The 22,022-nt window shown below is 47.3% G+C and overlaps 1 protein-coding gene across 1 annotated transcript in view; it reads right to left on the bottom strand.

Annotated features, from left to right (window-relative positions):
• The window catches only part of ARL3 (ARF like GTPase 3), a 31,540-nt gene that overhangs the window by 4,417 nt on the left and 5,101 nt on the right, over positions 1–22,022 (bottom strand). The window contains exons 2-5 of the mRNA XM_082309828.1: positions 17,475–17,618; positions 16,224–16,340; positions 11,638–11,688; positions 9,494–9,679 (exon numbers count right to left, since the gene is read on the bottom strand). Coding sequence (XP_082165954.1) covers positions 9,494–9,679; positions 11,638–11,688; positions 16,224–16,340; positions 17,475–17,618 — 498 coding nt within the window. The remainder of the gene's footprint in view (positions 1–9,493; positions 9,680–11,637; positions 11,689–16,223; positions 16,341–17,474; positions 17,619–22,022) is intronic.

The following is a 22,022-nucleotide window of genomic DNA, read 5'->3' as shown; positions in this document are numbered from 1 at the left end:
CACCGAAATAACTGGATCTGGACCCTGCTCCCTGTGCTGCAGGACCCCCCCCAAAAAAAATGGGCCATGAGGGGTCCCACAGGGGTTCAGTGAGAATAGATGTGGTCACATTTTAAGAGGCCAATATACTCTCTAGGGTATTTCTGTAAAAACGTGTGCGTGACATCTCTGACCACTGCAAGCAGGATGGTAACACTTCTGCCATGAATACCCGAGTCATGAGTTTATTGCTGAGATCCCAGAATGGGATATGCTATGGAAGGGCAAAACGACATTTTATCTGCTCCTGTCACTTTTCTATTGTGAGATGCGCAGAATGGAGCGCAAGATGCACAGCCTCCTCATATTTGTGTCCCGTCAAATCCACTACCTCTACCCTGCCTACAAGGTATCTCTGCTGACAGGGAGGCTCAGGGCAGAAAGAAGGCAGTAGAGTTTTGTGGATGGGAGGAGAGTGGCACATCTTTGTGCCTGGAAATCGGGAAAATGCCACCTTGGAGTTCTGGAGGAGTAATTTCACTGCATTATGTTCAATGGTCATTTTTGGATCACTGAAACGATAGTTAGACCCTAAGAAAGACCAGAGCCTTTGGGCCAGCATCATTGCTAGCCCCATGGTAGCAGTGTTGCTGGCTTCCTACGCTCTTGTCCCCAGACTACCAAGAACCTCAGCTGCCCCAAGGACAGATGGCCAAAGGCACAGGACAGCAGGCCCTTCGGGTGAGCTGAGACCCACCGCTGTGCCTCCATGTTGCCCCTCAGCCACGGAGGTGGTGGCCACGTCAGAGGGGAGCTAAAGAGTTAAGAGAGAAGAGAGGGAGCCCTCAGGGCTTAATCAGAAGCAGAGAGGTTCTCACTTGAAAATACCAATTCACCTTGATAGCTGTGCAATGTGACACTTCTTATCTGAAGGGGAGCAGCAACTTTTGAAATCAGTCCTTGTTGCTGCATTAAATAAAGAATAAGCGAGCCCAGCTTGTGCTGGGGTGCACATGAGGCCCTACACTAATAACACTTCTAACTCTAACCTTGGGGAGGGTTGATGTCTCCAGTTTCATTTATTTATCTCCACAGCAGAGATCAGTGTAAAACAAATTGTCTGAAATCCTCAGAGCAAATGGGAAAAGACGAGAGGTAGATTCATTTTAAGGCCCAGTAGCTTTGTGTCTTCCCCTTTCAATAACACTGATAACCTAGGTGTAAAACATGTAATGCCTTAAGCAATCAATAGTGTGGTTTAAAGCTTATCACGTTAGAGAGAGAGGGAGCAAGTGATTCCCAGCATGAGGAATGCCAGGGCTTAACAATGGGGCTAGGAGGAGAGGTGTCAAGCCTTTGGCTTGATTGTGTGCTTTAGAAATCTGCATGATTGCCTGCAAAGAGTAAAAATAAATAAATAACTAAAAATGCTCCCACAATGATTTCAGCTTCCCCTGCCTCGGAAGCAATAATCACATTTGCACACATCATGGCATACAAGGCAAGCAGAGCTCCTCATTCATTTTGAATGTAGGTTTATTTGCTGAACCAGAACAGCTGAGACAGCTTAAAGTAATAAATATCAGCTGACACCCTCTGCTATTCAGCACAGTAATCCCAGAAACAATACATCACTGCAAAACAACAAACACGCATCCTATCTTCTACCTAATCTGACCACAACCTGAATTCACAGTGATTAAAACTCTGCCTGCTGCCATTTGGGAGCTCGGGAAGGGGAAAGACACACCGTTTCAGCACCAGCACGGCGAGGGTCATAAAGCAGAGTTTATGATGGGATTTACCATGGCTGGGAGCCTGGCTGCATCCAGCATATAACGAGGGCAAAAGAATGACATAGCAAAACGCAAGAGGAAAGGTGAACTCCAAACAGGCTTGAAATACGTAAGTAGGTCACCGAACTTTTAAAGCAGGAATAGATTTTTAAAACTCTCTTCTGGCACGAGTTAATTGACAGGAAAAAAAAAAATCACATTTAATTGTAAGTATCTCCCTGCCTGACAGTCATAAAGGGAAAATGAACATGCTCAGCTCTACGTGTGCTGTATCAAAGAGGCATGTGTGAGACACCTTCCTCGTCTTCAGCCACACTGCAGCTACATCCGTAGCTTCTGGTGCAACTTCGTTGGGGGGCGGGGGGTGTTCTGCAGTGTCCCCAAATGCTTTGGAGAATAGCAAATGCAATGGAAAGCAAAAGAAACTAAAAGTTACGTTTGCAGTTTTTCTACCTAAGGTTTGAAGCAGGACAGAGAGTTGGTAAGATAGAGAAATCCAGGAAAGCTTCTACAAACACAAAGAGCTGCTATGGGGAAGGCATACGGGAAGGAGGAAACAGTGCTTCAAAGAGGCAAGTCCACGAGGAGTCAACTGTTGTCATCCTTTGTCCCTACACGCTCTGTCCCTATATCTGCATGCTTAAAAGATGGCTCTGTGCAGAAAGTACAATCCCTACAGTAACATTTCGATCTTGATAGATGTCCTTGCGCTGCTTTGTTGAGACACAGACATTGGCAGGTACTCTGAGGATGGAGACGGATACAATATTAGTATTCCAGCCTCAAGTCAACCCTGGGAAAACTTAGGCAGGGAAAGATTTCAGATCTTTCAGCTTTGCCTCTCTTAGCTCCTTAACAAGCAGCTAGTAAACTTTACCAAAGCAAAGAGAGCGAACTCCAGGGAAGAGGATAATGCTCCTTGCAGAGAAATGCTGCTCGGCACAACCCCGCCTTGCTGCAGTCACATCTGCGACTGTGCCAAGGGAGTTGTACTCTAACGTCCTTTGGGAAAGGACTGGTAGAGCCTTCCCTGGGAGAAATAAAAAGTCCTGCTTGAGATTAGCCCACTGCTTGCTTATTCTCTGCACTATCAGCTTTGCGGCTATGGGAGTGAAGTAATCTGACTTCAAACACAGTGAACAAGTTCTTTCCGGCCCATAAAAAGCCTCCCGATTTCTGCTCCCCTGCAAGCCAGGGATCAGGAAAGGCCACAAACTTGTGACCTCTAACGTGACCTTAAGGACAGCAAAGCTTAATCCTTTCATGTAATCCTCTGTCTGCCATAACAAATTGGGTCAGGCAAGTGCAAAATTCTCCATCTCTAGCATTTTTGGTATGCGTTATTTTAACTGTTGCTTTCTTCTCCCTCTGCACAGCTAGGACTGTGCCTTCATTATCTGTCATTTCTTTGCACCTCCAGTCATCATCATACAGGCTGGCTTTTACAGGCTCCCACAAGTACATTATCCATTGGTTTTTGCCTGGGTGCAAGTTTTTTTTTTTGTCCTTTGAGACCTTGTACCTCTGATGCAGTACTGTAGACTCCCTCCTTACACTCCTTAAAAAACACAAGACTTTGCCCTGTAATCTGGAAACATGGTTCCTTCTCCTCAACAAGCACCAGCTCTGCCTGCCCCAGAAGAGCTGCAGTCATCAAAACTGGCTTTAAATCACATTTACAAGTAGCCCCAGAACCTTGTTAAGATGTGGAAGATCCCCATCTAGCTTGCCCTGGCTATGACATCTTTAAGACAAAACCTAGCTCTGAGGATACAACATTGCCAGGGGGTCCTGTTCTGAATCTTGCCCTTATGAAAGTGCTAAATCACAGTATCGGCGTAACTTCGGTCCTGGGCTTCATTCTCAACTGGGTTGAAACAGCCAGGGAGCAGAAGGCAGCTCAGCCCTTCCCGCAGTCCTTAGGGCCAGACCAGCTCTGGCATAAATTAGAGAAGTTTAGTGGCTACTCTCAGTTCCACTGGCTTTTAATGGTCTCCAGGGGTCCATTATGCTTGGGAGACTCCGGACACAGTATGCTGCAGCATCGTTCTGAAGGACGATTCCTCAGGGCAGGCTGAGCTCCTGCTGCCTTGATCGGAGACTCTTGCTTCAGACACGAAACAAGCTGCAGAGCACAGACCGCTCCAAAGCCTTGAGTCATGTTTAACACACACCCTGGCCCCTCAATAACACTTCCAGCAAGAGGGCAGGCTGCAAAGCAGAGGAGTCCTGCCTGCTTTCTCCCCACCCCGGCTGGCTGGGTGGAATGTACGTAGCTTTCGCACGCCAAGGACTACAGTTGGAGATCTGGTCACAAAACACAACCCCAAGAGAGCCTACATGGCACCAGAGAGCTGTTGTGAGGCAACAGTTCCCTTACATTTCTCTGCTGACATCAGCGATCACCTCCCTCGCTTGATGTACCTGTGTGAGGGCCTTGGTGTAAGCTGGTGCAGGACTCTGCTCCAGAGGCAGAGCCCAAATGGCTGTGGCGGGGAGAAAAGGCTTTCCTGCTTTCCCAACTAGGGCTGAAGGATAAAATCAGACTCAAGCAGACATTTTGCTTGAAAAAGCCTCTAAGCATGAAGGATGCCACTCCTCCCTCGATGGCACCATGAAGTCTGATTAACAAGACAAGTACTGCCCACGGTTACAGTCAGGAGGTAATAAAGTCTTCAGCTGGCGTAACTGGGGCTACCAGCTGGCATCCAGAGGACAATACATGGGGTTTCCAGTTAACCTAGTCACCTCTCTTCTGAGCCTGCCCAGGACATTGCTGGGCCCCTTTTCCAGAGTCCCCAATGGTTAATTTTAAAAGAGAAGATGACAACATGGATTCCCTCCTTAATTAACAGCTTTATTAAATAACCCATTTCAAATAATAGTTAAATTCTCTAAATTTATATCATTCTATTAACCATAATCTAATCTCATTAACCTTGAAATCCCCAGTCTTAACTACCCAATTCTATACACCATGGTGCTAGCAGCTAAACTAATTAAATGACCTTCAAACTATTTCTCCTTCATGTATTGGCATTATTTATCTTTGCTCATTGCTCTTCCTTCAAGCTATCACAAAAATCTTCCCCTACGAACTCTGTTCCTGCATGTACTCACTACTAGATATGCCACCACTCTTCCCTGCAAAATCCGTCAGCGATATCTCCAATTTTACTCCAGCTAATATATTCCATCAGCAGCGACAGTTAGCGTGCTCGCTCCTTGGCTTTCATTCTGAATACCTGATGCTTCCATGTCTTCATTTATTTTGCTGTCACTCATTGTCATTTCTCAAAGAAGTCCTTAAAGCAGTGACCTGAGATTTAACTACACAGAGAGCTCCCGTTCTGAGCCACTGAGATATTATGTACCATGATCCTCACAAACATCTTTCTTAATCTCACTCTTTAAACAAGTTCTTCTTTGACTCCCCTAAATTTTGAGCATGTTGACCTCTCCTTAGAGTCCCAGGACTGAAGACACTGTTTCTTCCTGGGCTGATCCAGGTTTAGTTTAGAATCATAGAATCGTTTAGGTAGGAAAAGACCTTTCTGGTCATCAAGTCCAACCATTAACCTAGCACTGCCAAGTCCACCACTAAACCATGTCCTCAAGCACCACATCTACCCGTCTTTTAAATACCTCCAGGGATGGGGACTCAACCATTTCCCTGGGCAGCCTGTTCCAATGCCTGACTACCCTTTCGGTGAAGAAATTCTTCCTAATAGCCAACCTAAACCTCCCCTGGCACAACTTGAGGCCATCTCCTCTTGTCCTATCGCTTGTTACTTGGTGGAAGAGACCGACCCCCACCTCGCTACAACCTCCTTTCAGGTAGTTGTAGAGAGCAATAAGGTCTCCCCTCAGCCTCCTCTTCTCCAGGCTAAACCACCCCAGCTCTCTCAGCTGCTCCTCATAAGACTTGTGTTCTAGACCCTTCACCAGCTTCGTTGCCCTTCTCTGGACACACTCCAGCACCTCGATGTCCTTCCTTGTAGTGAGGGGCCCAACACTGAACCCAGGATTCGAGGTGCGGCCTCACCAGTGCCGAGTACAGGGGCACGATCACGTCCCTAGTCCTGCTGGCCACACTATTCCTGATACAAGCCAGGATGCCATTGGCCCTCTTGGCCACCTGAGCACACTGCTGGCTTGTATTCAGCCAGCTGTCAACCAACACCCCCAGGTCCTTTTCCACCAGACAGCTCTCCAGCCACTCCTCCACTCCTCCCCAAGCCTGTAGTGCTGCATGGGGTTGTTGTGACCCAAGTGCAGGACCCGGCACTGAGCCTTGTTGAACCTCATGCAGTTGGCCCCAGCCCATCGATCCAGCCTGTCCAGATCCCTCTGCAGGGCCTTCCTACCCTCCAGCAGATCAACACTCCTGCCCAACTTGGTGTCGTCTGCAAACTTACTGAGGGTGCGCTCGATCCCCTCGTCCGGATCATTGATAAAGATACTGAACAGAACTGGCCCAAGTACTGAGCCCTGGGGAACACCGCTTGTGACTGGCCCCCAACTGGATTTAACTGCATTCACCACCACTCTCTGGGCCCGGCCATCCAGCCAGTTTTCTATCCAGCAAAAAGTACGCCTGTCCAAGCCATGAGCAGCCAGTTTCTCCAGGAGAATGCTGTGGGAAATGGTGTCAAAGGCTTTACTGAAGTCTAGGTAGACAAAATCCACATCGTCATCCACCAAGTGGGTCACCTTGTCATAGAAGATCAGGTCAGTCAAGCAGGACCTGCCTTTCATAAACCCATGCTGACTGGGCCTGATCCCCTGGTTGTCCTGGTGATTCTGGTGTCCTGGATTAAAAGCCATCTCCCAAACCATTTTGTTCAATGAATTTCCAAGGAAAGGGAGAGCTTGGCATTCTTGCTGTCTGACTTGACAGGGCTGGAGTTATGGCAGAAGAGAAATGTAGGGGCTCTTTTTCTATAAGCTGTACAGAGTTTGTGACTTCCCTGACCCCTCTGCAGTAATCATTTATGGAATAAGCTGCAGTATTTAGGGCAATGAGACTGCGGACAACAAAGCAGGACGTTATCTGGCCTGCATCTAAATTAATTTGTCTAGATAAGCATGATGAACAAAATATATAGGCCTGCAAATACTTTATTTAGCTTTTGTCTTCTGTTTTCTGGAAGTGAATGCAGAAGCAGATTTCATTTCCCCAGTAGAGGGTATTGGGCTGTGTATTTTACTCTATTGAATGTATAAGGATGCACTGTACTTCAAGGAGAAGGCACAGTAAGAAGGTGCTATCAACAGTGTGCAGCCCACTCCAGAGAGCCCACAGACCAGCTTGAGAAGGAGGCATTTTTCAAAGCTCACAAACAGAAAGTGCCACTTTCTATGAGTTATTTCTTCCACATCCAACACGCATCCCTGAATTTCATCTGTCACTTTACTGCTCCTTCACAGCTGGAAAGCTCACTTGGACTTCCATAAACTAGAGGAGGGCCTGGAGGAGAGAAGAAGCTGACCTATGCCTGCCTGCAACCCTGTGAACTGCAGCCTCACTTTCTTGATCACATTTCTTTGGACTTGAATATACACTGCCGTTGTGGAATGCATTTCCCTCTACCACCACCACTTCAAAGTAAAGATTAGAGTTGAAGCCTTTTACAAGATTGGCTGCAATATAGCTGAATTGGTATCTTAGCTAACTAAACAAAGGCCCTTTGGAGGACACCATCTACTATGTTTCAGTCTAAACATCAGCTTAAGAATTTTAAATCAGAACTGCTGTACTGGGTCAAACCAATGGTCCACCCAGGCCAGCATCCCCCTTCTGGATGCCAAGAGAAAGAACATGTAGGAACAGGATCTGCCTTGCTCTGTTCTTCCCTCCCAGTCCATGGCCCAAGCTGTTCCTCATTCAAAAGCCGCCTCCAGATCTTAGTGGTCAGTGACTGCCTGCAGTTCTCTTCAGAAATTCACTTAGTATTTTTCTGAACAGACTGATACCTTTGGTCTCCACAACATCCTGTGCCAATGAGATCCACAGTTTAACTACACAAGTCGCAAAGAAGCACTTATTTTTGTTTCTTTTAAGCTGTTGTCTGATTATTTAATTAGGAACGCCCTTCCTCTAGCAACATGAAAAATAGCATATAGTCTACCTGACATTTTTATACCTTATTTTATAAATCCTGAACATGTTGCCACTCTCTGTCCTCTCTCTTCCAAGCTGCAAGTCCTAATTTATTTATTATCCCTGTGTAAAGATGCTGCTCTACTACTGATCATTCTCAACAGAGGATTCTCAAATCTCTCCTAATTCTGAGCAGATATATGGACAATATTTTTTCTGATGAGGGTAGTTAAGTGCTAGAAGAGGTTACCTAGAGAGGCTGCGGAATATCCATGCCTGGAAATATTTATAACGTGATTGGGCAAGGCCCTCAGCAACCTCCTCTAGACTTGCAGTTATCCCTGCTTTAAACATGAGGTTGGTCTAAAGATCTCCTGAAGACCCTTTGACCTAATTTTCTGTTGGACTCTATGATGCTACTACTACTAAAATCTTTTTAGATGGGGCAGAGGCAGAAATGAATGTCATGTTCAAGGTATGGGCCCACCATGCCTTTATCCTACTATAAAAGAAATGTTTTCTGGGATGTTTCTTGTTTGCTTTCTGATAATGCTCTAGCATTTGATTTTCCTCTCTGTCCTTTGATGAGCACTAAGCTGCTGTTCCCAACGATCTGCTTCTGAGTAACAGCAGCTAATTTCGCGTCCATCATTGTATGTGCATAGTTAGTATTGTTGTTCCTCATGTGCATTACTTTGCAGTTGTCAACACTGAATTTCATCTGCCATTTTACTGCCCACTCAGTATTGCGGGCTTCTTCTGCGACTCTTCTTACTCAGCTTGAGATCTGACTATCCTGAACAGCTCTGTAGCATCTGCAAATAAGGTTTTACTGAAACTGCAGTGAAGATAAATACCTTCACCATGCTGTTTCTTTAAATATCAGTGAAGGGAGTACTCCTGACTGCTTGGACTGCAAGCACTGCAAATATTTCCTTAATTCAGGAAGGTCTAAGAGTGAAATAAACAAACCTAGGTTCCATTTACATTACAAAGAGCTACTATACTGCAGGAACTGGCTACAGCACAGGAGCCCAAGACACAATTACTACAGTTCAGCACAGGAACACAGCTCAGCCCCCTTGGTGGGTTTTTGCTGGCCCTCATGCTGCCATTAGAAGTGGTCCTTGCCCTGTGTGCAATTCTTGTGTTTCTCTGGATCAGAAAAATTGATCGGTTTCTCTCTGGCGCCTGGGCTGAGCAGAACGCCAAACGACATTAGTAGCGAAGGTAAATCAGATTTCTAAAGTGCACACTTGTAACAGTCAAAGGGGTTAATAGTAAAAGACGATTTGTTTTGTGAAAATGATTAACTTGACAGCAGTCTCTTTAAAATAAATCAGTGTCTTCATTTGGCCCAGCCAAGGGGTCCTGGGCGGGTAGGCGATCGCTCTCCCCTTTCCCGAGGATGGAGAGATCCCAAGGGCCCACAGCTCCCCCTTCCCTTTGCACAGGCGACGAGACACACCCCCCCCCCCACATTCTGCGCTGCAAGGGTTTGGCTGCGCTGACCCTCCTTGGTGAGGCAGCCGGTCCAGCCCCACCCTGCAGATCAAGAGACAACGATCTCTTACAGATGGCCTGCTGGCACAGCAAGCCTTCTCCAGAGCCTCACCTGTACTCCCTCTCCTGAAAGAGCCGAACAAGACTGGATCTGCCAGACTCTGTCCCGGATTGTGTGTAGGTTCAGTCCCTCGGCAATCTCTGAAGCAGGGGCAGCCGTCAGCAAATCCTGCTTGTTAGCGAATATGAGCACGGGGACTCCACTAAGCTTTTCTTCATCCAAAAGCTCAGCCAGCTCCTGTGTCATTTACAAGGGAGTGGGGTGGGGGGAAGATGGAGAGAAGGAAGGGAAGAAAACCTTCAACCACCAGTGGTTGTCTCTAATTAGAAATATATTTAGGGCAAATGCTAGAAGAGTGTGTTCCAGTGAAACCTAGATCTTATTATAAGAGAGCAAAAATGTATACAATCATCTCTGCCCAAGGTTCAAAAGCTATTTCTTCCAATTACAGGTTACAAAAATCTTCATCTTGGTCTGAAATTAGCAGTTGCCTTAAAGGCTACAACTCTGTGTTTTACCAGTCCCTGCTCCCAAGAGACCAAAACTGATGAAACAGCAAAAAACATGTAAATTGGCAGTATGAGGAATCTGTCTTAAGTTATTGCCTGACTGGCATTTGTACCTGAGCAGCCGTTGACACCAGCCCTGATACCTTTGCTAATAATGAGTTTCAGGGTTTTGTTCCAAGTTTTATACGCTGCAATTTGAGCAGGAGAAGACTTTTTTTTTCCCCCCAGAAATGGAAATGTCCCTCCCACAAGAAAGTGCTGATGCTTTTGAAGGCATTGGCTAGCTGAAGACAAGCTGGATCAGCTTTACTAGCTGGATTTTGGCTCCATAAGCACAGCACACATTGGGTGGCATCTTGAGAAATGGGTTTGTTCATTCAAAACTGGGTGACTCAAAGAGATTCTTTTAATAGCTCAAATCTGAATCTGCAGTGGATCAACGATGGCTGAAATACTTCATGTCTAGGGTTGTGCAATGGCCTCATGTGAAACAAGCACACAGTCTCAAGTCACTTCCCTATGTGAACATATGAGAAACCCAGCAGAACTTGAACCTGTAGGGACTGCTGGCGTTGCAGAGAGATGAGTACATGAGATTTTTGTGGGCTCCTTATTTAGCTGGAAAGGTCTCATTCTCTCAGATACTGTCCTGACATCTTTCATCCACTGGCTAGAAACTTTTGGATTAAATGAGTGCAGTCGGGGAGATGCTAAACTGCAGTGGAAATCTGACTCCATCCCCCCAAAAGCGATGTTTGGTTTGGAAACCAGGATGAGAGAATGGAGTTATAAACAGAGTTGGCTGGGAATTTTTCAACAAAATAGGTCTTTCATCTGACATGGCTGATTTATTGAAACCAAAAGTGTTTGCGGAAATATGAGGGGTCCAGGCTGACTCCGCCTGACTTGGGCAAGTGCTCTAAGCTTCTGCTTCCTCTCCCTCTCTTTTGCCCAATGAATATTTAATTACTGATATAAAATGAAATAGGTCCAACAGGGGAAAGATTTCCCCCACCAACAACCAACAGTTCTGCTGTTAGGGTGTGTCCATGATACTTGAGAGGCGAAAGATCAAGTGCTTCCTTCAAATCAGGGAGAACAGAGGGCTTTAAACTAAATCTCCCATTTCTGGGGGGTAAATCTGTTGCTAGCTATTTTGGGACACTGTCACTTTCTGACTTCTACAAAACAAAGTTCAAAAGTCCTATTTTTGTTCCATCCTAAAACACAAAATGTTACAAAACATCAAAACTTTGCAAAACGGAAATCTTATTTTCTGGCCAGTCCTAGTTACAAAGTTCTTAGTTTTTTTTCAATTACATCCAAAAGACAATCAAGTCAATATGATTTCCATTTCAACTTTGTAAATAAGAAAATAGGATTCCTCAGGGTCTTGGTTTGGCAAGGTTTAAAGGACTTAGAGTTTAAAGTTTTTGCTTTCAGTATTGGGCTCCATTTGCTATTATTGTATAACTTTAATGAAAACCGTTCTATTTAAACGGAATTAGGCTACCTATTTTCCTTGTTTCACATCTACCAAAATAATCTGCATTGATGTTGAAAGGCAAGTCTCTTGAAATGCAAATTTCCCTCATAAACAACAAAATCATCTTCCTAACTTTTGTGAGCAAGGGACACTCAGAAGAACTGAGTTACTTCAAAGGAAGCTGGGCAAAAGTAACTTACCTGACCCGTTTCTTCAAACCTCTTCCTATCTGCACTGTCAATGACATAGATCTGAAAAAGAAATGAGAGGAAAAGTTACTTTTCCCAGAAGACACTCTTCCACAGTACCACGTGGTTAAGTGAGCTGAGCCTAATAATTATGCTTTTGGGCACAAAGATCCCCAGTATTATTTATAGCAAGTGTTGACAAAACTTCATGACGTTCTGAAAGGAGAGTAACCACCTCTTTTAAAGCTGGAGGGGTGGACAGCCACGTGGGTGAGATCAGAAAGGAGCTGGGGGCAGTACTCGGGATGCTCTTACCATCTCCACAGCATCTATTATCTGAAGAGAACAGGAGACTGCCTGGTATCTTTTCAAATGACTGGCTTACAAGCTGAAGCTGAGCACAGGAGGGCAAAACCGGGGGAGCCACATATGGTCTTTCACCCCAGCAAACAGTGTACAAGCACTGCACTGGTGTGACTATGCCATGCTGCCCTCTAGCAGGACACATCACCTCCTCAATAAGCCACCAAGGCACACAATGGCACTCAGGGGACAGATGAATATACCGGGGACATTGAGTTCCTCTCCATCAGGCGATCCTACTGCAACCTCCTGGTGGATGGAGGAGGGCTGGATCCAGCCTGTGAGACTCCATCTTCAGCTCCCAGCTTGTCCACCAGGATGATGGAGACGACAGGGAGCCACTGGCTCACAAAGACTAACAGCAGAGTCCTGCCACCCCCTCAGGGCTGGGCACCACATTTCATGGTCCATGAGGTGGTCCCAACCAGACACCTGTCCCCTGGTATGGAGAAGGGTGGATCCCTGGCCCGCAGGCTCCCTGCCTTGGGAACGGGTCTCCACCCTCTCCAAGCAGCATGGCACGTGCTGATTTCTTTCTGTAAATGCAAACGAGCCTTCTCAGTGAAGGCAGCTCTAGGTCTGCACAGCCTAAAAGGTTTCTCAAAGGTCCCCCTAAATATGTAAGTCCAGCCACCTTAGCAATGCTATTGCAGTTCAGAGCGCGCATGTATCAAGCTACATCTAAAGAAACGGAGAACATCAGTATAACACTCAGGCAAGAATAGCCTGGTATCCCTTTTTCATTACTTGGTATGGGAAGGCTTTTGAAAAAGGACGCTGGGACAGCAGACAGGGACAGGACTGGTGACAAACACTGAGCATTTTGCTTCCAGTCCCTGCCATCCCCCATCAGCAGTGATTGAAGCTGCTAGTGTGTCATCTGCATGCTCTTTGGTGGCTTACAGGGAGCAAGCGTCAGCCTGGTTTTCAGGCAATAGATGAGCACAGCACCCCACCATCAAGATAAATAGCATTCTTGCAGGCAGTCTCAGCATAAGACTCCGTGCTTCCAGAATAATTTCGACCAAATAGTAGGGGGAGGGAAGATCTCTAGCAGCAATATCTATTAAACTGTAGGCACTCCCTTAAAGAGCAGTGTTACAGTTGTTTGAAATGGGACCAAACACGCAGCAGGAGAATCTGTATGCGAGGCCTGAGGAGGTAACCCAGCAACCTTGCAGACCTCTCTGCTGATCCCCTGGGGTCCGCGGTCCTCCCGGGGCCGCGCTGATGCACACTGACAGAGGCTGGGGGACACGCGGCAGGGCTGGACGCAGCTGCGTGGGGATGCGTCAGCAGTGCACACGCTCGGTGCCACGTGACGGGGAAAGGCCCGTGAGCACGGCGTGACATGCAGCCTCTCCCCGCAACGTGATCCCGTGCATGTGCACCAATGCTGTGTCAGCTACGCCCATCCTCTCTGACCCTCCCAAGCATCCACCCCTGTGCACTGGAGTAGGAAACACAGACCGAAAGAAAGGAGGAAGCTGCAGGACTGGCAGTTGTGCTCTGGGGTGAAACTGGACTGTCATCTGTCCTCCTTCGGGACATCTCAGGGGAAGCTTAGCAACACATGAATGCAATAGCTGAGTGCTACTTCTCAACTGAAAGGCGGCACCTCCCATATTACGGTGCTTCTCTAGCTGACAAGGAAGAACTCTGAGTCCCAACCAGCCAGGCTTTCTCCTGCACCACTCCGTTCCTTGTTAGGGAGCTATTTTGCAAGATGAGAATTGGAGACAACAGTGCTTGGGGCAAAAGCCACAAAAGCACAGCACAGAGAAGGTAAAGTATGTGCGGAGTGCCTACTTCCAAACCAGAAAGCACTGTGCCAAATAGCTGCAGGTGCCTGTCTGAATATGCAATCAGCCAGATATCCACACCTTATTTGCCTGGGTTAAGCTTCCAAATATCACAGGTGTGTGATGCAAGACCAAGCTCTCATTCAAAGGCACCTGCATAGATTTAAATTTGCAATCACTTCCTGCTTTTTAATGCCCTTTAGAGGGTCCTTTCTGCTTTGTGCAATATAGTTCAGGAGAAGACAGAAGCAGGGGGTCCTGGGAACTGTAGCGTATCTCATCTCCACCTTCCTTCTATGGCCAGGGCCACACAAGAGCCTGTTTCTGGCTGCGGTGCTTGGTAGCGCAGCTTGCCAGTTTGAACAGCCATTGAGTACACCATGTTGGAGAAATGAAGCATGAGAAAGAAATTGCTGTAAAGCTGTGTGCCTCCTTTGAGCAACAAAACAAAACCTGGAGTAAGTGGGTTGGGCAGAAATTGCAAGTGGTGGGACTGGATGAAGACAAAACATGAGGAATAAGTTGGCTCAGTTTACAGAGGCACAACCTGCACCAGGTTAGTTAGAGGGTAAAATTACTGGCTAAAATGGGGGTGAGGGCTGGCAGAAGAGAAAGTCAACAGCATATACTTGATTCCAGTTTTGGTGTGTGTGGACATAGCAAAGCACTGCAGTAACGCGCCGACAGCTCCCAGTCCAGGACTGGGTGTCAGCATGGAGTGCTGGCAGGGGAGCTCAGGTCTATGTGCGCACCAGTTATTCCCTCTGAATTCACACCACTGCTTCCTCCAAACTGATTCTGCTTCTATCTACCCATTTTCTTACTCATATGAAAAGAAAGGTTTTCTCTGTACATTGCTTTAACTGGGGTGGGAGGACGGCAGGGAAAACAACTGCTTTCATCTCCTTCAGTCTTCAAATTCACCTTTATTTCTGCACCTCCCATGCAGCACACACTGGGAAGGGGGGAAGCCCACAGGCCAGCGTAGCTCGTTGCCTTTGCCAGCAGAACCTTCCAGGTATTGTTTTGTGGTTGCACAGTCTCTGCAGCCTGAGCACCTGCCATAGCAGGCAAAGATCCCCTAGCTGCTGCTCTGCAGTGTTGACTTTGATCTGCACACCTACCACCTCCCCACCACACACAGCTGCAGAGCTTGGACTCAATGGGCACAATCACCTCACAGCCATGCCAGATCCCCCTTCTCGATGGCCACAGAGGAGCACACAAAGTGTGTCCTGCTAGTTTCTCAAACCTGGATCTTTCCCCTAGGAAGACCTCACCATTACTCTTTGCAAAAGCAAACAACCAGGTTTATGCTGTGGTGGCTACCCTCAAACATCAGATTCCAAATTAAGGCTGAAAAAGGCGGATCTGCAAAAGAGATTATTGAGGTTTATTAGACCCATTTAAATGTCAGCTTCATTTGGACAATGTTTTCTAAACCTGCAGGCGCAGCCAGGCCCTTCAGGACCCTGACATGAGCCTTGGAGTAGACAGTCCTGTTCCTAGTTGCACTGATCCTTCTATGGAAGTGCACTGAAGCTCCTGACACATTACTGAGTATGTGTGTGTGACAGGAGGGAGGAAGGGCGTCTTTCCAAGAGAGTTTCCCGCTTTCCCATGGGAGCCCTGCAGACCTTGCTTAGAATAGCCTTTTCTCTGTTCCCACAGGCAATGTTACTTGGGGTGGGGAGAGCCCTGGAGCCCCCAGCTTGCCTTCATCCTGGCACACGTGGCTGCATGTTAGAGGTGATCTTTGAAACTAGTCAGGACAGCGCTCAGAGGGTCCCAGGGTAACGTGCTCCGGCATGGAAACACAAAGGTCCTGCACTGTAAATATAATTGTAGTCATCTGTAGCTAATTGTAAGGTAATCACAGCTAAGTTGTCAAAAACATTAAAGGACAGTCTTATGATTAAAGGAGCAAAAGAGAAGACAAGGAGTCTCTCTGTGCCCCTCAGCCAGAAGCTTTCCTATCTGATGCCAGACATAGCATTTAATTCCGCCGTGCCTCACTTTCCCCAACTAGAAAACAAAGGCACCATACTGACCCACCTCTACACATCAGCTTAAGTCACTAATGCCCATGACAGGCCTTCAGAGTCTCCAGTGAAAGGAGCTATAGATGGGTAAACTACAAGTTATTAATGCTCTTTCATTTGAAGGAGACTGAGATGAGAGGAAAGGAACTGGCTATAACCAGCACTATCCTGTAAAAGTAAAAACATACAACTGAATGATTTCTCCAAACATCACACTGTATTTTTCTTCCTGCACCCTAACAATCTTGCCATTTCACTCAGAATAACTCCTGTTACAATGGCAAGGGTGTTGCTGAGGACTGGGACATTACATTACTTGTTCCTAAATTTCTGGCTGAGACCTTGGAAAGCCATTGCATGAACACAGCATTCAACTGCAGCCAATACTCACAAGGATATCAGTGTTTTCAAAATAGTTCCTCCAGTACGGCCTGATCTTCCTCTGTCCACCTATGTCCCATACATTCAGCTTGAAGCCTTGAGACTGTACGCTTTTGATGTTAAAGCCCTGGAAAGAGCAGAAACAAAGCCACACAGAGCATAAAATTGAATGCCTGGATCACGTGCATAAGCAGACATTAACACCTTATATATCCCATGCCTGCAACATGCAGTGAGATGGGCTGGGCAGCCACAAAGATGGATCGGCTGTGGGAGAGGTGCTGGTGAAAGTGAACACAGCTGTCAAACCATCAGTTTGCCAGTGTTCTTGGGTCAAGGGTTGATGCTGTCATGGCTACGGAGACATATGATGCAGTTAGTGCCCTGGGAGGGCTCAGCAGGGTGGCTGCAGGAAGAGGTGGGAGAGCTGCAGATAAGGAAGAAACAAGGGCGCTGTGAGAAGCAGGACTGAGCTAGTGAAAGCTGAGTAGAGAGTCCCAGCTAACACGAAGTCAGAGGTCTCAGCTCAATTCGACACAACACAGCTAATGCCGGGCTTAAAAGAGCAACAGCTGCACATCTGAAGGATCCATTTCATCAATTAGAGCACCAATTGAAAGGGCATTCAAGTAGAAAAACAGGATGTGGTGTGGGCTAGCAACATGCTGCCACACCACCCAGGGGTCTGGGGCTTGGAATCGGGGTGTAGGGGCTGGGAGCTTTGGGAGGCAGCTGCGGGGTGGGGGGAAGCATCTCCCGTAGCTCTCTAGCAACCTCCTCTGGTCAACACAGGAGCGATGCTGCAGTGTTTCTGATGGGAGACATCCCTCACCCCAAGCCTGAGGCTCAAAGAAAGAGGACTAGAGGCATCAGAGAGGGAGTGCTGGAATATGCAAGACCCTTGGAGCTGGCTGGGTGAAAGATGCAAGGAGACATTGCTGCATCATCCCCTGTATGTGTCCCCTGTTTGGCAAGGACAACAGGAACAAAGTCTCATCCATGCAACCCTAGCATGACCCAAAAGCCTTCTGCAGAACTCCATGGCATTCATCCACTTTCGTACTACCTGACATATCTGGCCTGACGCTCTCTGGCTCCTTCGGGGAGCCTCCTCTTATGCAGACAACACGCAAACTTAATGGTGCACCAGGCTCCAGTTGCTCCCCCTTTTACTGAAATGCTCTGCTGAATCCTTAGTGCTTGTATCACAAGGCAGGTGGGACCACAAGAACTGCCTTGGGCAAGGAAAGGCCTTCCTCACCTGTGTTGGCGTGATGTGGCTGATGTCCTCAGATGCCAGCTGTTTCAGGAGTGTGGTCTTGCCTGCATTATCCAGTCCCAAGAGGAGGATTCTCACCTCCTGGTCAGGGGCGCTTTTCAGTTTACGCAGGATTGACAGTAAACCCTAAATCCGCAAGACAGATCGTAGCTGTTATTTCCCCTCTGACTCTCTCCCCCTACCATGCCATGCCCTCCTCCCTTGAAATGGGTTCTGTATGGCAGCGGATCCCAGGACACCTTGAACCCCTTCCTCCAGTCCCTATTCCTATTTCCTCTTCTACTCCTCTCCCTCGCCCCAATTTTCCTTCATCTCAGAGAGTATCGACGAGGTCTCAGACAGCACAAATGTCACTCAGTGGGGTGCACCACTGGCTGCATTGCTCTTGTCACACAGCTGTTTGGCATTGCCTGTGCCAGGAAGACAGTGCCTACGGATATCACGTGTAGGAGCTGCACACCAAGTCCTTGCAAGCTCTTCATTATCTTTATCAGAGGGAAAACCCCATTAATTTAATCTCCCTCCTAGTTAACTGCAGGTTACTGTGTACCTGACATCAGTTCTTTTCATAGTAACTCCCCGATCATCTCAAACCCCGTTTATCTGTCTAAAACATGCTGGACCCATGGGGCACGTGCAGTTCTGATTCTCAGGATGTAGCACTTAACAACTATCTCAGATCACCACACATGCTTGCTAAGAAAAGCACAGTGGATTTCAGTCATTAGCCAGGCTCAGCTCTCTGAGCTGACAGTATCACTCAGGATTAGGAAACAGAATATGCAGGTCAGCTCATTTACAACCGCACACGTTACAACAGCACACCGAAGCTTTTGTCAGTGCCACCGCTCAGAGACCTGCACCTCTCTAAAATGGCTGGAAAAATATTCTGGATCCTGGCACATAACAGAGAGACACAAATCACCCTGCTTCCCCCTGCCTCTCGCTGCCCAGCCCGGCCCCACAGTTGCAGCCGAGGGCACAGGAGCAGGCTGCGAGTCCACGACTGCCTGGGTGTCCTTGGACATGTTGCCGCGCTGCTCTGCACCCCCCTGCTTGGCAGGGACTGCTCCTCGGAGCCTGAGCAGCGCACACCACACTGAGACCCAGCCTGGGGACACAGATGCTCTTGCAACTAATTTGCCTGAGCAAATCCGGGACAGGAATACACCTACAGCCCTTTCCGGAGCCCTCGGGACTCCTGCTCGGTCTCTCCCAGACAATTCCCATTCCCTGAAGGACAACGGCGAGGTGTTTCTCTTCAGCCCACTAAGACCCAGAGCTTGGGAACAAAGTTCAGGTATCAGCACAAACCCAGGCCCATCTCAAGCTTTTTTTATTCTCCTGTTTACAAAATGGAGACAATCCTTCTTGTCAACCTGCAAGGGTGAATCAGTTAAATGTCATGAAGTGCTTTGTTGCTATGAGGAACTACACCCTCTAAATATTCCTGCTGGGAGCCAAGGACTATTTGAGCCGTGAAGGTTGCTCCCGATCCCCTCCAGATCACGGCAATCAGAAACCTGTCCTCAAGATAAAGAGCTGCAGAACGCGGTACTACTGTCACCGCTGCAACGCATCCCCCGTCTGTAGCAGTGCCCTTCTGCCGACTCCTGGAGAGCCTCACCTCAACCATTTGGAAACCGCCGCTTTCAACCGCTCACCACACCGCTCCGAGGTGCGGAGCGTTTTGGAAAGGACACGGCGCTACAGGTCGCCATGCCAAAGCTTTCAATAACGCAGGATGAAAACACACCGAGATTCAAATGCACGTGAGATTCAGTCCACTCCTCTAAGCATTTTTGATTTGCAAGTAATTTATCGGTTTTCCATTTAATTACCAAACACAGCTCAAAATACATGCACGATGTGTGAGAAACAGGGAGAAGAGAAGAAACTTGGTAAAATTGGGTTTGAAGGATATCTGTAGAAAGTTGCAGGATTGCCACTATTGCTGTGCTTTTAAAAAGCACTGTGGAAAGCTGAGGTTCAGAAATTCAGAGCTCGTGCAAGGAACAGCAAAACTGCAGTCTTACAGCCCAATAAGCGGGCTCAGGGTATCACCTATTTCATAAACAGGCAGATAAAAATCTGGGAATCCAGGCCCCGCTCAAGAGCTGTTAATCAGGAATGGGCTCTGCTTGGTAGAGGGTGCCATGCCCGCACGGCGCAGGCACAGTAAATCCCCAGGCTGCTTTTAGTCAAAGCATACAGGCCTGTAACATCACGTGCTGAGCCCTGAGGGCCAGATGCTCGCAGCTGGCTCTCGCCCATGGGCCCGTAGCTAATGAATTTGAAGGGCTGTGTTCAGTGCAGCCAGTTGCTGCAAGTCCTCCCAACCCAACAGCTCATCTCCCCGGCCGCAGTGCCCAGCCCACGCTCTGCCCCGATGACGGTCTGTACTTCCACACGTCTGAGGGAATTAAAAACGAACAGCGACAGAAATACCTCTAATGCTTACTTGTTTACATGCATGTCCTAAGTGCCCTTGACATCATTAAAAAACATAAGCTTTAACTGCATGACTAGCAACCCACATTTTCTTTTCACCTGTAGTCAAATTTACAGTTGTGTTTGTTGGCTTGTAAATCTGTGGATTTCAGCTTGGTGTGGACAGACCCCATGGGAGCAGGAACTCTAAAATTCACACATTCTCCCTCCTTTCCAGGGAAACACTGAATTTCCAATTCTTATGGACCCAACCCAAAGCCAACCCACACCAGCCAAAGTACTACTGCCGACTTAAGAGCGCTCTGAATCAGGCCCTATTATTTTAGTTTATTGCTCGCAGTTAAAAAAAGAAGCTGTTGAAATGCTAATCCTATTCACAGCACCACTTGCTAAGAGCAGAGCAGTGTATCCCAGAGCAAATCAGGATTAGGAGCCTTTATATTTCAGAATTCAACTCCAAAATACTGAGCGCAAAGAAATGCATCACAAAGTATTGCTTATCTACCACGGAGCAATTCTCAGGGGTCGGGAAGAGGAACAGTTGTAAATGTTAATAGAGCTTCTCCCATTGTAGACGGATGCTATTTCTGGGCTAGTATGACAGCCTACGAGAAAACGATCAGCATCGTTCCATATTCTACTCAAGTGACACTGCTGCATGGCTGATCACAGGATTATCTGGGGTAGCCAATAGAAGAGAGGATATATATAGAAACAAAAGTATTCTCTAAGGTATAAAGTAAGCTGATTTAAAAGGCTGGAAGACAGGCAAGCCAACATAGAGAAGTGGACTTTATTTCAGTAGCTGCCAGCATAGGTTACATGGTCTGTATATGCAACTTAAATCAAGAGCCAAATAATAGTATTGGTTACTACGATTGCTACTGTTTTGTAAATATTGTCTAAAACTTGCATCCAGCATTCTCCCTCTAGTTAGTGAAGATTTAAGATTAAGGAAAGCCATGCACAGATGGGTTTCTAAGTTTTTAATTTTTTTTTTTTAATTGGTCTTACAAGCACAGTGGCTAGGAAGACAGAAAGCATTTCCTGACAGCTTAGTAGACTGGAAAAAATAACTCAGCCGAGTTCCCTGCTGCATGCTACCACTATGTGGGACAAGCAACCCTTACTGCCCACTCACTTGACGGATGAGCACTTCTCGGCTCGCAAACACAATGCTGAAACTAACTTGGGCTTATAAGAGTCAGAAAGCAACCCCTTGTTATTGATGGGAGACGTCAGGTAGAAAGCCACGAAATGGGAAAATTTGGTGCAAAGAGGATGCTCAGAAGCAAGAGGAGAGGAGTAGGCCTTTGAAGCAGGGCAGCAAACAAATGTCTCGATGCTGGGACTCAGCCTGCAGTGAGGAGGGAGGACATCCAGGATGCCTGCACGGCAGCCAGGCCAGCGGTACTCACTCACTGGGGCGCCCAGGGCAAGGAGCAGGACAAGCCTCCAGCAGGACAGTGGAGACGTTAGCTGGCTGAGGAGCTGCAGAGACAACTCACAGGAGTGTAAGGGCAGTGTGTCATCTGCACAAAACTAAGCAGACTGCGGCATCTGTAACAGAGAAGGGAACTGCAGATGCTGCTCAGATAATGAACAGCACAGCGTGGCAGCGCGGGCAGCCTTTGGAGAAGGGCAGCCATACACGGCAACTCAAGGCTGGGCACAGTCAGTCAGCAACCGCTTCTTGGTCACCTCTGGGTTAAGCAAACTATGTTTTATATCAGATTGGCTTGTTTAAAAACATCTTTGTCCTTGGTGGAGAGGGTTTTCTTTACAAGCACCATGAGGAGAGAGACTGATGGGGTCAGCAACAAGGAGACTGTATTTTCCAGACAGTGAGTGGGGACATACAAAGAGAAAAACAGACTCCTGACAATTACTATGAAATCAGAGTGGGGCATTAACTTCAGAGATGCAACTAAATGGGCAAGAGCACTCATAAACACATCGAGCATGAAAGCAAAGCTAACCATCTTATTAGCATCCTTCAGAAAACAGGGATGTGTGGTTTTATGAAAGTATATCATTGCTAAGTTTAAAATACCCACTGAATTATCACAGGACTTTCAG

The sequence above is a fragment of the Platalea leucorodia genome (genome assembly GCF_965183815.1).
Source record: "Platalea leucorodia genome assembly, chromosome: 4".
Taxonomy (NCBI): Eukaryota; Metazoa; Chordata; class Aves; order Pelecaniformes; family Threskiornithidae; genus Platalea; species Platalea leucorodia.
The sequence above is the reverse complement of the archived record's forward strand: the minus strand, read 5'-3'. Positions and strand labels throughout refer to the sequence as shown.